The 16864-nt window shown below is 41.1% G+C and overlaps 1 protein-coding gene across 1 annotated transcript; it reads right to left on the bottom strand.

Annotated features, from left to right (window-relative positions):
- Nucleotides 1–845: 845 nt before the first annotated feature.
- On the bottom strand, nucleotides 846–14889 carry dusp13a (dual specificity phosphatase 13a). The gene is made up of 4 exons (XM_007898777.2): nucleotides 14688–14889; nucleotides 5056–5238; nucleotides 4445–4665; nucleotides 846–1499 (listed from the first exon to the last, which is right to left on the bottom strand). The coding sequence occupies exons 2-4, from the start codon at nucleotides 5235–5237 to the stop codon at nucleotides 1300–1302; spliced, it is 603 nt and encodes a 200-aa protein (XP_007896968.1). The 5' UTR covers nucleotide 5238; nucleotides 14688–14889; the 3' UTR covers nucleotides 846–1299.
- Nucleotides 14890–16864: the final 1975 nt, after the last annotated feature.

Here is a 16864-nt window from a genome sequence, read left to right as displayed (position 1 = left end):
AAATAATTCACTGTGAATACTTTATGCTCAAGTGGGGAAACTGGTGAAGGTATGCATATTAGAGAACCAGTGTTGTGGGAACAAACAAATATCGAGTCGTCTCAAACGAGTCTATTTGGCTATGATCACTGAGTGTTGCCAATAGGAACTCCTACTATAATCCCAATTTGGAAGATCTGCCACATTTATAGTGAATGGAGCAGAATAAGCCCCTTTGTGTTCAAGAATTTAGTGGTGAATAAGTTCCGGACTTATCAAATGGTTCACATCTCTGCAATAAAATAAAATGACATGCACTTTTACTAACGTTAGTTATTAGCAGCAATTCTATCGAGCCTCAAATCCATCAAACATTAAGTCTGTGGAGAATGTAATTTTAACCTCCATGTGGGTATATTGATATAAGAGCCAATGCCAATTTCAATGTTGGCTTAAAATAAGGGATATAGGAGCCAAAGTGTTAGGTGAGAGAGAATAAAGTAGATTTTTTGGTGGTCAAATGGAAGTTTCATGTTTGAGTAAGGAGGTATAGTGGAAGGTAAGATAACATTTGTATAAACCGTGCAAAGGTAGGTGTATCACAAGTTGTTATATTTTTTAAATGTTTTGAGTTGTCTGATATAAGGAAGCAGATGTGTTAGTTTTGGATATAACAACATTTTGACATACTGCAATGTGTGAGCTCATATTTGAATTGAACTTGATAGAAATATTGTGTGTTAGGATTATTTACCTCCGACTCCCTCTCACCATACATTGAAAGCCTACTTGAAGACAAACCTCCAGTTTAAGTACCCGGGCAACAGTGTGAAGCACTTTGAGACATTCACCCAACACGAAAGGAGCAGAATAAATAGAAATTGTATTTATATTGTATTGAACATTAGTTGAATGTTTGTCATTGGTAGTTAATTACATTATTAAAGACAATTCCTTCTGTACACATGTTACACATGGTTTAAATAACATGCATAATAGACCCCAGAATGAAAGGGTGCATATATGTCACTATTATTATCCACATTGTGAACATCTGATCTTAGCAGAAATTATGATTGAATACACAGGGTTTCCATAAGTCTCAGTACTTTGAAAATCAACTCAAACAATAGGGCTAAGATCACCAATCAAACCTCTTCAATGCTATAGGCAAGATTAAATAACTTCCCACTCCAGTGGGCAAGTGGGACTGAACTTGAGTTCAAATATAAAGTCCAGCGATTAATTAATTGTTTTATTGCACAGCATTCCTTTCCAAGCAGATGTTTTGCATTCACTTTAAGCTGTGACAAGTTGGAGTTATTGCTTCCTTTCTTGCATTAGGGACCTGTCAAGCTCCTGCAGTTGGCCGAGGAAGCCAGCATTTGGTGATGTATTTCTGTGAGGGCTCACGGCTGTAATGGCTTCAACAAGAGTCATCTTTTCACAGATCATTAAAAAGGCAAAGATCAGAGTGGCTGATCGACTCATTCCCATAGCACAGTGAACAAACACTCTACCTGGAAAGGAAAATGAACATCCATGTCATACACCGGATGTTATACTTTGATTTCCTGAAATGACATTACATACAATGTATGAGAAGACCAAAATTTAATTTCATTACTCACATTTTATTTCACTGCACTTGATAGAGACAAGTCTGAAAAAGGGGAGTTTTTATTGTCCTAAATAACCCTCTAGAGAAGGACATTTCTCCCTGTGTCCTGTCCAACCATCCCCCAGATAAAACTGATCGCTCACTCCATGGGTGCTTGTGGAATATCGCTGTGAGCAAATCGGCTGCCCCTTTCATCCACAAAATAGACTCACTTACAATATATCCTGTGAAGTGCTTTGAGATGTTTTGGCAACATGATAAGAAACTGTATCAAATGCAATATAGGGTTATTTATTATTGACCATAAGTATTATGGTTTCCAGGCTCTTTGTGTTTCTGATTAACTAAAACATTAGTTAAAATGTTTTTGCTAAAATAGCAAAATATTTTTGAAAGAGTTTAAAGGTACAATGTGAGGGATTGCGAACTGCAGTTGGTTAATGTATTTCTACTCTGAGATCTGGGTTGTAATTCAGAATGATAACTTCTCCTGTGTTGGCTGTAAATAAAATGACTTGATCACAGATAAAATTTACCTTAATTGAACAATACTCAATTGGAGGCACACAAAGTCTTGCCCTTAATTAAATACCTGTAAAATGCCCGCTTTGCTTAAAGTTAAGAAATGACCCATTTAAATGAACTTACAAATGATTTGGTGACACAGTTCTAATTTTAAACTTGTCTATAGTGGGCAGTGAACTGGAGCCCAAACACACAGTTGCGGATTGTTGACTTGGGCGCAGACACTCAAGCTAAGAGGTTTGGCTTTGATTTAGACCAGAGGAATATGTTACACATGGGAGCTAATTAGATCAAGTTTCATCCACACACAAAGGCTTTCATATATCCAATTTCACGCATTACAATTGAATTGTTTGCTGTTTGCTCAAGTTAATTTGTATTGAGCCTGAATCATGGGGATTAACCACAAAACAGCTTGAGATGGTGCTGAGTATTTGCATTGTGGCCACACTGTAAATATAAAACTCTCATCGCCTTGTGCATTGATGTCATTATCTTCACATGCTGATCCAGCTTGTGTGACTTTCTGTCATGAACGTCCAAAGATAATGCACTTATAGACATAAGGCACTCTATGAGCACTCTAATGGTTATGCATGCTGTTTATATGACATTTGTGTGTAGTCTACCCAGGAGAAAACAGCAGCTATTAAGGAAGCCCACATGGTAGATTGCTAGACAGAAGGGATGAAGCATTTTGATGGCCACATCTACAATTATTCTAATACTCCAAACAGCAAGAAGTATTGTCTTTACTCTAACTCCATCTGCTTGCAACTGCCTGACGTTTGCCAGGGTCCCAAGGCATTGGCTCACTCTCACTCATTCAGTGCCTTTGTCCCGGACTCCTTTTCTCGTCTATTCTTACCATATGTCTGCAGTGTGTGTTTTATTACACAGACAGGGATTAGACTTCCAGCAAATCTGTTAATGACTTGCTAAAAGATAGCCCTGTGGAGGGGGAGGGAGGTGAAGCCATGATTCTTGTTATATTTTGACTGTCTTACTTTTCATCTCTATCTTTGTTTTTTGGGGGGGTGCATTACAATATTATCTCAGCTTTACACATTCTATACGCTATATCCACCTGTATACTTGAATATATTTTTCAGTCCCCACCCAAATGCATGTTTTTCTGCTAATTGTAGTATATTCAAAAAGATCTCCTCTAGTGTTAGTTACTTTTCCATAATATTAGTTGCATGGTGCAATATATTATAGTTTTTATTTTTGCCTTAGTCTTTCCTATTTTTAAACCATCCTCAGAGGAATACAAGAGAGAAAAGTGAATAGAAGGGTATGGAAGGAGGTAGAGAGAGGGATGTAGGAGGAGTGGAGGCTCATATGGTGTATAAACACTAACATGGACTAGATGTGCCAAATAGCCTCTTTCGGGGTGGTATAGTCTTTATAATTCTATGAATGATGAGTATGTTAACACTGAGACAAATCAATGTGTCATTTGGCTGAACCAGAACTTTAAACAATTAAGAAATGATCCCAAGAGCTCCTTTGATGGCTTGTTGGGAAAACTGTGTTGAATTACCTGATCTCAGCAAGTTCAGCTGTTGAGATGCTACAATTGACCTCAGAGCCCCTGGATTTAAGAAGAGAAAAACCCCTACTCCTGATCACCATCCAGCCTGTAAGAAGACCATTTTGTCTTAAAATGTGCGATTGCGCAGAATTATGGAACATTTTCAACTCCAGTTTTAATTTGGAAACTGGTTCTCTTTAAGAACAGTGGAAGAACAGATTCCAAATTCAGGGTGAAATTAAGAATTTTCCATAATTCTGCACAGTCTTCAATTTTAATACAAAATGGCTACGCGTGCTAAAGCTAGGTAGAATTCCAGACCTTCTAAGTGTTGCGGATCCTTTGCTTCTATGAACATAACCGACTTCTCATTAACAGCAATTTGTGACTCTTCCTGAGACAGGTCTGTAGAACAGCTGGACCTATCTTTTGGCATCTTGATACCAGTGAGAGCAGAAAATTAGATGCTGGGTCACTCAAACTGCCAACCTGTCTGTACATGGACTATCCCTCCTGTGCTGAACCCAAGGGGTAGCTGCTGACCCCTGACACAGGAAGACGAGCTGTTTTATTATACTTATGTCAGGCAAAATTCCGATTTGTTCCAATGTGTCAAGGGCCACTTAACCCCACGGGCATCACAAGTATTTCTTAATTACCTGGTCTATTACAAATGGAAATAGGACAGAAATGAAGGACAGCCGGGGGAGGAAGCCATATGGAGCGAGGGTTCGCTGAGCTTCTATTAAACAACATTGCACTGTCAGAGAACAGCTACTTACCTCCAGGTGTGTTCAGACCAGCTCGGATGAATTTTGCAGCTGAGTAAAAAAAGACACTGAGATTGAAATCCGGGCTATCAAATGCCTCAATTCCATAGTAATGTATTAGCATATCCTTATAATAATTTGCTCCTGTATTGATGTTGAACTTTCCATGGGCACTGTTGAGGATGTGAGTAATCTTCAATCTCTGGAGAGTGGCTTTGTCTCGAGCAGTCCACCTGGTAAAAAGGGCAATCAATTCTTTCAGTCTTTTGGTGGCAAATGGCTTGATTGATCAATTTCACTTCCCACAGGAGTAAATGGGATGAAAATTGCTTAATGTTTTTTTAAAAAACTCAATGGTTAACGTGCTATCCTTCTAACCAACAGCCATGAGCTGGAATTCTCAAGTGTGGATGACTGGCTTTTGTGAATCAAAATCAATGAAAAAGATATCAGACTGGGGGTGGGACAACGGAGAGCAATAATATGAAAAATAGGTACAATATATAAAAAATTAAAAAGAAGCGATGGCCATTTTGTAAGCAACTGAATATTTTGATTCTATTCCTAGCCTCTATGTGGCAAGGGCAAGTAAGCTTTGTGTGGTATGTACTGTATATGCTTACGCATCTCCCAGGTAAAGGTTTGGCCAGACTTGATCAACGTGCCCAGATTCTGCTTTTGTCCAGAGGAGGCGATGGAGATCAGATAAATTAGGAGGTTCATAATTGTCTTCACTTTCGTTTTTTAATGCAGAAGGTAGTTTTGATCTTGATGCAAATCCCCTGTCTGTCTCTTCCCAAGACATTCTGAAACATGATGCACACCATTATTGTTATCTTTCATTCTTGAAAACTATACTTTCTTTTTTTACATTTTAAAATGTAATTTATTACATATACCAATTACAGCCACTGAAATGTTGACTCTCGAAATACCTTCACCAATTATGTGTTATTATTGTTCCTCACAGTAGAAGACTCAGTGTGTCTATTAAGTTAACATTGCCTCCACTTGGATTCCAAGTGCACACCGGAACATTCAAAAGTACTCCAATTAGATCTTTGACCTTTATTTTGTCTTGTCACAGGCCTAAGTCTGCATTGCATCTCTTTATAACCAATATGTTACCCACTTCCTTCAGGCAATCATTAACAATTCAATACCTCTGACTTTTACATAGAAATGGGTTATGGTTGACAGATGGGCTGCAGTCTGCATTGTGCCTATTAAGTTATTCTACCTCCCAATTTAAATGTAATGGCCCCAGTGATGCTTTGCTTCCAATTTCTCTTCTCTAATCTCAGCTCAACATTTCCCCCAAAGCTCAGTGCATGGATAAGTGGAGTGTGGTCCACCTGCATTCCTTTACTTTGGCATCTACATTTTGACCAGGGTTTTGAAACGCACAGGAGGGAGGTGTGTATGTGGTGGGGGGGTCGGGGGGGAGGTAGAGTTACAGGGGGTTATCATTTGGTGAATGACGAGTGAAATTCGTTCAGGAATTCCTTATACCTCAAAGTAGCGATATACTGCTCTGTGTTACCTTTAGTGATGTTTCATTGTGGTTATGTAAAGGGATTTTCATTATTATGACAACGTGCACTAATGTTGGCCTCCAGCAAGTGTTAACGACAGCCTACATCATCAAAGTAGCTGCACTTGGTCGCACAAGGAATTTTTGCTTAAATTTAAATTTAGACTTTACTTTCTCATAGTATACCATTTGCATAAAAGAAGTGGCTTTAGACACAATTTGAAATATTCCCCTGATGCACCAATCTTTCTTTCACAAGACATGCTCTGTCTATTATAAATTGCAGATTCACAACAAGATCAGAAGGAATTATTCCTTTTCATTTCTTATTGTACAACCACATTCATTCAGTCTGGGTGCTCGAGTATGAAAACCGTGTGTTCAGACAATTACATGGCAATCTTTTCCCGAATAACATGTATACTCACACAAAAACCTGATTTGGATTCTGCCTAAATGCAAAGGGTTTTTTGTTGTGCATCAGTCTCCCTGGGTATCTCCACTGATTCGCTTTCTCATTGAAATCTAATCTTAGAAATGCTCTTGAGCAGACTAGAGGGGAACATTAGGCTTGGAACTCAAAGGGTGGTTGTTGTGTAAAATGAAAGTGGTCACATTGGTGCAGTAGAACGTTCTTCTCAGGTTCGTATTAAGACCTTTGTCTTTGACTGTGCTTACGGTCACCATCCCCTCCCCATGGCCCAGTGTCAAGCTCCGCCACTGTTCAACGCTCTGAGATGCTTTCCTGCGTGAAAGATGCCATATAAATGCAAGTTGTTGTTGCGTTAATTCATTGTTCGTGATTAGGGGATAAGGAAGTGCTAACATGTTCTGTAGGCAATGCGTTTGCTGTTTCACCACCAGCAATTAAAGCAGACCTAATGAGGTAGAAATCATCACTCTCAACTTGCAGTGGTAGAATTCTCCTGCTTAATCATTGCCATACCTTCCCGAATTTTGTATCTGCAACACACACACACTTGTTCCCCTGTATATAAAACCTCAGAGGTTAAAGATATATTACTAGGGTAGTTAGAAAGCAGTTAAAATTTGTGACAAACTTTTGCTGTACTTTATTTGGGAGCATTGTTGCTAACGTTGGGTACAGAAAGTGAAAAACTATTCTGTTCTCCTGCAGAAGCTGAGAACCCAGATTTACACAGCCAAGATTTTTATTAATGAAAGGAGATCTGTTGACAGATAAGAAAGTTTTGGAGCTTTGCTAGATTTGGCAGGCTTCATAAATTAAATAGTGAATGCTGTGCATTCAATTCTTGGCTTGTCTCACATTTCTAAATTAGGGTGCTGTCAGCTTGAAATATCATATTTATCATGTGCACAATTAATGAGGAATGCCACTATATTTAGGCAATAATGAACAATAAAGCTTCCTCAACAGTTGTATTTAGAAGAAGAGTTCATCTACACACAAGACAATGTCAAACATGGCAGAAAAATAAACTTGAATAGACACTGATGTGCTCAACAAAGCCGAGAAGCATAGATAAGTGCTGAACTCAGCAATTGAAAGCAATCGCATTAGGCTATTTGGGGTTTGGAAGAATTTGACCCTTTTGAGCTCTTTTGTTCAGAAATTCCTTTCTGGAATGATAAAGACAAAGTTGGCGACACAATGGCACACTAATGGCAGATGTGGATTTATGGCTGAGCATCTCGTATGTTCTGGAATTCCAATCACAAGATTGCCATCTTGAGGAGCTTCCAAATGGAGAGGAACCTGGTGCTTCCCTTCCCAAAGGGAACGATGAAGAGAGTGTTACCTTCAGGTTGAACATCCAATCCTCCCACAGCTAGTTCTCCAAAAGCACTGGATGCCTGACCACTTGGCTGGGATATTGGATGATATAACAAGTTCATTGGACTAAGAAGAAAGAAAAAACTTTAAAAAGATTGCTCAATGAGGCAACTTATTTTGTAGGTGTCTGCTTCACTGAGCTATGATAATATTATTATTTTATTAGTATTATCAAATGGACAGAAGACTTGATGAAGATATCATCAGATATCTATATCAGATGCAAGAATTATTATTATTTTTATTATTATCAAATGGCCAGAGCACCCAAAACTGCATCAGAGAAGAGTAGGAGAATAGGGTTTTGTGAGGAATCATTCAGTTTGGGAAATCATATGAATTGGCTGCAATTATGTAATTCTAATATTTAAATCTGATAGCTTAAGTGAAGATGTTATACTTGGAACAGTGACTCAACTCAACAGGTGACTCGGCTCTGTTTACCCCGAGCACTATCAGATGGTTATTTTTTCACTTCCCTCTCTGCAAGTTGGACGTCTGCCCAGGGTGAATGATCCCGATAATGTATCTTTCAGGACATGATATTACCCATGAAGCTATGGCTGAACAAGGGTGAAAGAACTGGCTGTCATTGAAAAGGGTGTTGGTTTTCATTTTTTTAATATTATTTATTTGTTTGTTTGTTTGTTTGTTTGTTTTTGTTTCTTTCTTTCTTTCTTTCTTTCTTTCTTTCTTTCTTTCTTTCTTTCTTTCTGTCAAATACTCAAGCATCCAAGGTCTGCACAAGGGTTTACCCTACTTTCCAGCAAGGCTTACTGGACAATGATCAGAAGCAGGAAGACAAGCCAATAATTTTCCTTCATCTCGCTCCTTGGCTCAGAGATGATATAGCCAAATTTAGCAGCCCACTCCTGTCCCCTGGTGAGATCCACAAATTCAGCGTGGATCTAAGATTTAATCTGAGCCTTTCCTGGTCTCCTTGGCTCAGTGCCACCAACAGAGAAGTCTCTTCAAGAAAATCTTTCTCCCAACTGATAGGTTTATTATTATCACAACCTCAGGAAAGACTATTAAACCTAAAGAGAACATTAAAGGCCTATGACAAAGGGAACTTTCTGAGTACAACAGAAAGAATACCTCACCAACTCAACAACAACTTGCATTTATTTAGCACCCCTCATGCAGGGTGGGGTCCCAGAACGCTTGACAGTGGTGAGGCACAACGCTGAGCTGGAAGGAGGGGGAAGGTGATCATAGGAACAGTTGAAGAGGAAGGTCTTAAGGGCAACTTGAAGATGGAGAAGGATGTGGCAAGGCGGAGGTGTAGAGGAAGAGTATTCCAGAGTTTCAGAGTAAAGTATCTGAAAGCCGGCAACCGATGATGGAATGGAGGGCACGGGGGACATGCAGGAGGCCGGAGCCAGTCAAGCAGAGGCAGCGGGTAGAGGATTGGGGTGTAAGCAGGTCGGAGAGGTAGAGAGTTGCCAGTGCATGAAGGGATTTGAAAACGAGTGTGAGGATCTTGAAATCGATCCATTTGATGATAGGGAGCGAGTGGAGAATGGCTAGAACTGGTGTGACAGGTGTATGGAGTTTAATGTGGGTGAATATGCAGGTGGCAGAATTTGGGAATAAACCAAAGTATCCTTAAGAGCTTCATGGATAATTACTGTCAAGTTTGGTGACTGTATTTGTCGGCAAACGTAGCAGCTATTTGTGTCAGCAAGGTCCCACAAACAATCTCAAAGTGAATGACACATTTTCTGGAGGTTTATTGGCCAGGATTATGAGGAAAAACTCTCTTCTCTTTTCGAATAGTGTCAGGGGATCTTTAATGTGCAACTCGTCCTGCTGGCAGATGGTTTAAAGTCTTTTCTGAAGAACAGCACTTTGACAATGAGTGCTTCTCTGGTACTCTACCGTGCTGCTGAAGTATCACTCCAGATGATGAGGTTAAGTGTCGACAAGGTGTTTGTACCCATCACCCACAGCTGAAACCAGATTGTTGTTGGGATCCCTCCAGAGAAGTACTATTTGCCCTGCTGGAAGATCATCTATTGTGAGATTCCAATTGATGAAAAGATCCTGGATGCAAATCATAACCCCCTGAGGGAGTTTTACAGCAAATGACTGAGCAGGTTGGTACTACAACAAGACGTTTGCAAGAATAAGAGCATTTGTGGTAGGATAGGTAATTCATTATGATACACGGCACAACATAAATCCTAACTAGAAGAAATGGCCTGTAGATAGCGGAATGGAAGTTACATGTATAAAAGTTATTTTGCAATCCTAACACTTTGACATGTGTCTTTTATGTAAAAGGTTCCATATCAATTTAAAGTTATTGTTCCATGAGTTACATGAATTTTGTGGTTTCATAGCCACTGTGCCACCCTCTCAAACTCTTCCCCAAATCCCTTGGCCTCTCTTTCCTGCTCCCTATCATCTCTGCGAAGCATTTATCTGACATGAAAGGCGCTATATAACAACAAAATTATATTTACATAGCACTTTTCCCATCAGAAGAACATCCCAAGGTGTTGAGGTGTCCTTCCGACGTGAAAGGTAAGAAATAACAACAATACTTGCATTTGATATAGTGCCTTTTCACGTTGTCGAGATATCTCAAAGCACTTCACAGGATGTACTATAAAGTGGATTGACTGTGTATTTTGTGGTTGAAATGATAGTTTACATAAATAATAGTTTAAGGCTCTTAAACTATATGCATTTCATAGGAAAGAAGGAAGCTTGTTTGCTGCTTGCCCTTATCAATGTCAATTTGAGAATGGTTTCTGTGAGGTACTTGAAATTTACCTCCAATTCCTTTCCTGGACCTACCCCAGGATTGGCAATTTGCCAAGCCAACCATCATCAGCTCAAGTGGACATTTTACCAACTGTTAACTTTCTGAAAGTCCAAGTCAATGAATATTCTGTCAGCAGAAACCAGAGCAGCTGTTTCCCTAGCTCTTTGGGATTTTCTTCCTGAGAGTGAGCTGATTATTCTAAGGCCTCTCTGAGATTCACTTGATCAGAGGACACATTTCATGCAATATAAATTGCTCTCATTCATTCCAATTGACCTGTGGCAAGATCCCAATCCTTGTGGTATAATTATAAAATATGAGCCCTCAATTTCACAAACAGCTGTGCCAAAAAGTAGCAGATGAAAGCCCAACATGAGAGAAATTATAGGGGAAAATTACTGTATGTGAGGATGATATTTTCCCCTTACTGACATCAGAGTTTAAGATGATAGTCTAGATGGGCACTCCAATACAGTACTGGGGGAGTGCTGCATTATCAGAGATGTTATCTTTCACAAATATTTTGAAACAGGATTCAGTGACACTCTTTGAAAGGAGACAGTTTTGATATGAATTACTTGCATTTCCCCTCTCTGTTTGCAATTCAGTGCTGAAAATTCAGCTGTGGAAACACAACTTACCTCTATATGAGAAACTTTGAATTAGGTCCTATAAATGTCTTACTTATTAATGCTGCCTATTCAATTTCTCGTATTGGTGCGGCTACCAAAAAGACCAAACGATCTTTTCGCAAGCACCGGTAACCACTTAGTTAATAAAGACCAGAAACTGTTGTACTTTGCCGAGTGTTTACATCAGGGTTTCCACTGCCAAATTGTGTCTTTCTGATATTTACATTTCAGAAAGGTAACTTGACTGGGTATGTTGTTTGGAGGCTGAAATGATTAATTATAGATGAAGAGTTGAAACCTCTGAATTATGTACACAGACCACTTGAGGGAGGCGTTCTTTCCTGATGAGATCATAGCAAAGAGATTGTTTTCCCTTTAATAGTCTACACAATAGGGACATTCAGTTATTATCAGGTTATTACACAGGGTCCTGTAGCTCAGTAGTTAGAGCACTCGCCCCGCAAGCGAGAGACCTGGGTTCGATTCCCAACAGAGTGAAATGTTGGGCAAGTTTCCTTACTCCACACACCTCTGTTTACCTAGTAGCAAGTAGGAACCTGGCTGTTAGTCGATTGGCAGATCGCTATTCTGAGGGTAATAATTCCTTCCAAAAAAAAATTGGTCACTTCAATCCACGACTGTTTGTGAGACACTGCTGTGCGCAATTGGCTGCCGGGTTTCGCCCACAAAATATACAGTCAATTCACTTTACAGTATATTCTGTGAAGCGCTTTGAGTCGTCTCAAAGACGTGACGAGGCGCTATGTCAAATGCAAGGATTATTATTATCAACTGTTTGTTTTTTCTGTTGTACCCATATCAATGATCAGTGTACTGTATGTTGTAGATTTCTAGCAGAAGTCTATCTAATTTCTTGAAACAAACAATATTTTCTGCTTCCACTGTCTCCCTAAGGAGCTTGTTCCATAAGTTTATTACTCACTTGCTGAAGTAGTGTTTCTGCATCCTCTCAATCGCTGCAATATCCCTTTTATATTGCAGTGACCAGAAGTTGTTTTTTTGCAATTAGCAATTTTATCATAACATAATAATAAAAATTCTTGCATTTGATTCAGCGGCTGCAAAGTGCTTTGCAGGTCATTCCTGTCGAGTGTAGTGACTGTGCATGTGGAGGCAAATGCAGCCCACAAATCATCAAGTGAATAATCACTTATGGAATAATCACTTATGGAGGATCGTTGATCAAGTCACCAAGAGAAACTCAATTGCTTTCTCTTTTCAAATAGTGTCATGGGATTTTTTTATATCCACCAAAGTGATGGATAGAGCCTGAGTTCAATGTCTCATTGAAGCATCACAGCCCTGATGATTCAGCCTACCCACTCCAGTCCTGGAGTGTCGACCTCCAATTGACATTAATCACAACTTCTGACCAAGAAGCGAGAGTGTTTGAGAGTGAAACAACCCAAAGACACTGTTTTCCACTGTCAATCACCTCCTCCGTGCACCTCCTCTTGCTCCTCACATCAAACAAGTGCGAAGAGGTTTTAGACTTCTTTGCCTCAAAGATCGAAAACATCCGCTTGGCTGCATCATCCTGACCCCATGTCCCCTTCCACCCCACCCACATCCACACTGCCTGCTCTCTCCACTACGGCCATTGCCACTTCCCCCTCCTTACACTCCTTTACCCCCATTTCTCCCTCCTCCCTATCAACTACGAATACCCGCATGAAGTTCACTACCTACCCAGCTGCTAGTCACTCAACTCGCTCTTCTCTCCCCCTGCCGGCCGACACGGTTAACCAGTCTCTCTCCTCAGGCTCTGTTTCACTCCCTCTAAAAACCGCTGTTATTACACCCTTCCTCAAAAAACCCACCCTCGATACCTCTAATCTCTCCCACTACCATCCCATTTCCAACCTACCCTTCCTCGCTAAAGTCCTGGAACGCATTGTTGCAGGTCAACTTTGATCACACCTCTCCTTCCGCTCCCTCCTCGAGCCTGGTTTTCGCCCTGCCCACAGCACAGGGACACCACTTGTCAAAGTCACAAACAACAATCTGTGAGGGCTCCCACTGCCTCCTCATCCTCCTGGATCTCTCTTCCAAGTTCGACACAGTCAACCACACTGCCTCTCCTCCCTCTTCCACCTTAGTAGAACTGCACTCGCATGGTTCAAGTCCTACTTAACCAACAGCCTCCACTTCATCTCTTCAAATGGTTTTCCCCCTGCCCCCGCCTGGTCACCTGCGGGGTTCCCCAGAGCTCCATCCTTGGCCCTCTTCTTTTCCTCATCTATTTGCTCCCTCTGGGCGATGTCACCCGCAAATGAGGTAAACTTCCACATGGATGCGGACAACACACACATCTACTTTGCCTCCTTCAGCATCGACTCCAGGTCTGCAGATGTTCTATCAGCTTGACTGACAGACATCAGAGCCTGTATGAGTGCAAATTTCCTGCAACTGAATGTGCTCAACCACCCTGGGCTCTCCCTCAGACTCATCAGATCAGTGCGCAATCTAGGCATCCGGTTCGACCCCCAGCTGTCCTTTCTCCCCCACATCTGGTCCCTGACCAGGATCGCCTTCGTCCACCTCTGTCACATTGCCTGCCTTCGACTGTACCTTACCCCAAGTGCAGCCAAAGCCCTCGTGCATATGTTTATCACTTCCCTCTTGGATTACTCTAAAGCACTCCTCGCCGGTCTCCCCAGCTCCACCATTCAAAAAATCCAGCTCATTCAGAACTTTGCTGCCCGCATACTGACCCGGACCAAACTCTGTACCCCTATCTCACCAGTTCTGGCCAGGCTTCACTGGCTCCTGATCACCGAACGGATCGACTTCAAGATCCTCACACTCGTGTGCAAATCCATTCACTCCCTGGCACCTCCCCTACCTCTCTGACTGCCTCACTCCCCAATCCACCACCTGGTGTCTCCACTCGACTGGCCTCCTGCTTGACTCGTACCCTCCACCCCACCATTGGCTGTCGCGCTTTCAGCCACTATGGCCAAAGCTCTGGAACACTCTCCCTCAATCTCTCCACCTTTCCCCCCTCTCCCCTTTTTCAAGTCCCGCCTGAAAATGTTCCTCGTCGATCATGCTTACCGTCACCTCCCTCCCACCCAGCTCGGAGTCAGGCTCTGCCACCGTTAAGCGCTCCGAGATGCTATCCTGCATGGAGGGTGCAATGTAAGTGCAAGCTGTTGTTGTTACCACTGAGCCAAACTGACACTTTATTTTGTTAGTGAAGACACAATCTCTAGTCTTGCAACTTAAAACAAAACACGAATCTCTTAATGTTTAGAATAAAGAACGATGGTGATCAAGCGCAGTCGAATTTCGATTTTAAAGCAAATGTACACTTGCCTGATGAATGATTATAAGCATAAAAACTGTCTCTCTGCATTCAGAAAACCTACAGTAATCTCTGCAGGCAGCTGAGCTAATTCTGTGGACCACAGTTAAGTCAATATAAATAACTGCTCCGTTCATCTCTATTTCTGTTGCTAAGTTGTTAGTAAACTTACTTCGTTCAATTCTTATTGAAAGCTGCGAATCCCTTTAATGTGTTGTCGTTTTCTGTTAGTGTTCCACGCTCCACTGGGTAAAGAACACCACTTTGTGCAGAGCTTCTCACCAGGGTTTACCGAGCCAGAACATGTGAGAGGACATTGCGTCCGTGTCTGAAATAATTATCTATATTAATTCTCAGGCAACTGCCAAGATAAAATTGCTGCCAGGAAATTCGGAATTTGGGGGGTGGTGAGGGCAGTGATTGGTATATGAATGCTGGGACATCTTCCTCACGTGAAAGGTACTGACCAAATGTAATTTTGTTGTTCTTGACTAAACCATGCAAATGCCAACCCAATCCAGCTCTATCCACCTCTGAAACCAGCCGTGTATTTTGAAAAGGCGTGTATACCATCATTTAAGTGGTCGTGAGTAGGAGGAAGGGTTTGAGATAAAGAGACACTGGAAAAATGTCTCCAATATTGGGGTTATATAGAGTGATATAGCACAGAAACAAGCCATTCATCCTAAATCGTCTGTGCTGGTGTTAGTAATTCATGCAAACTCCCATCCTTCTGTTCCATTCTCCTTTACACTTCTATTCCCTTTTCCCTCCTGTTTGCTTCAAATGTTTCTCTTAAACATATTGCTGCTATTTGCTTCAACCACAATTCCTTCTAAACTCCCTATTAGATCTACAACAACCTGCTCATATGTATTGTTTCCCACTCCTCTTGTTTTGGATTCACTAACAAATATAAACAACCTATCAACACCTAATAAGTAATAATAATAATAATCCTTGCATTTGATATAGCGACTTATCACGTTGTTGAGACATGTCAAACCGTTTCACAAAATGTACTTTGAAGTGAATTGTCTGAATATTTTGTGGGTGAAGTACATTTACAACTTCAGAATGTATGGAATAGGAACTGTTTCAGTGGTCCAGAGGCAGACTGCTTCCGTATATACAGTATCTTCCCTTCCCTGCCCCATTCCCTGTGAAATCATCTGTGACTCATATGTTCAAAGCTCAGTATTTGTGGTGAGAGCTGGAAGTCAAATAGGCAATCTGGCTATATAGATATCAGTGTTGAAAACAATATGGGTGGAGGGAGTAGAAAAGGGTTCATCACCAGCACAATCAGATAATTCCTATTCGATACTTCACGAGTTTCCAAGTTGACACCATTTCTAGTTGATCCCAATTCCATGAGCGACTGATATGATGACATATATCAATATAACTTGCATCACTTTGTTACGTGTTTATAAGGGACACAAGACTTTCCTGTGTAGATAGCGCCCCTTGCACTCAGTGTCAGGCGCTGTCAGATTGCTTTGCTGATGGGTTGAACAAATGGATGCTACAGGCTGTTGCTCGACCCTTCGGATAATGTTTTCAAAGAGCTGCTGTTGTACCTTCTTTGGGCACTGGTGCAAGTGACAAATATTTGAACTGAAAAAGCATGGACTAAATAAGAAATGTTACCTTTGCATCTAACGCAAAAGACAGTCGCTGGAAGTTTATAGCACAGTAGGAGGCCATTTGGTCTATCGTGTCTGTGGTGGTTAGCTCAGACTCCAATCTTTCTGCTTAATATTGATCCAACCTATTCCTTGTAAAGATCTCTCACTCGGTCTGAGGTCTTGTTATTTAAACACTCGGATTCTGTGGAGTTTATTTAAGAAGAGCGTGTTACGACTCCTCATGCACCTGTGCAAACGAGTGATAAATCTTTACTGCTTGGCTGTAACCCAGGTATCACAGCTAAACATAACATGTCAATCAAGGGATGTTGGCCAGTTTTCAAAGTTTATTAAAGAATGTGTTTTTCTAATGCAGTCGCTTGCGGTTACAATATGTCTTCAAACAGAGGGGGCCACTGACAGGTCTGTTATGTGATATTTCCTAACAAGATTCTTGAATAAGAAAAAACAATTAGAGCTCATGTTGATTTGCGTTACAATTTCTGTTGATGGAACTTTGGAAGTGCATGGCGTCGGAGTGGAGTTCGTGTGGGTCAGTGAGGCAGACTTCCCATGTGACTTCCTATCCTCCTGACGTGAAAGGCGCTATACAAATGTAATTTGGTGTCGGTCGGTGGACCACACATCCTGTGGATTGGAGGGATAAATTTCCTCCGGGTCGGTGGGACAGGATTTCTTATTTGTGTGAATCTGATTC

The sequence above is a fragment of the Callorhinchus milii genome, unplaced genomic scaffold, assembly GCF_018977255.1.
Source record: "Callorhinchus milii isolate IMCB2004 unplaced genomic scaffold, IMCB_Cmil_1.0 Scaffold7, whole genome shotgun sequence".
Lineage (NCBI taxonomy): Eukaryota > Metazoa > Chordata > Chondrichthyes > Chimaeriformes > Callorhinchidae > Callorhinchus > Callorhinchus milii.
This window is presented reverse-complemented; position numbering and strand designations above follow the sequence as displayed.

Coding starts and splice junctions, on each gene's coding strand:
- dusp13a (XM_007898777.2), bottom strand. CDS start 5,237: ATGTCTTGGGAAGAGACAGACAGGGGATTTGCATCAAGATCAAAACTA. Junction 4,666..5,055: donor AACCTTTACCTGGGAGATGC/GTAAGCATATAC, acceptor CCTTTTTACCAG/GTGGACTGCTCGAGACAAAG. Junction 1,500..4,444: donor TGGTCTGAACACACCTGGAG/GTAAGTAGCTGT, acceptor TTTCCTTTCCAG/GTAGAGTGTTTGTTCACTGT.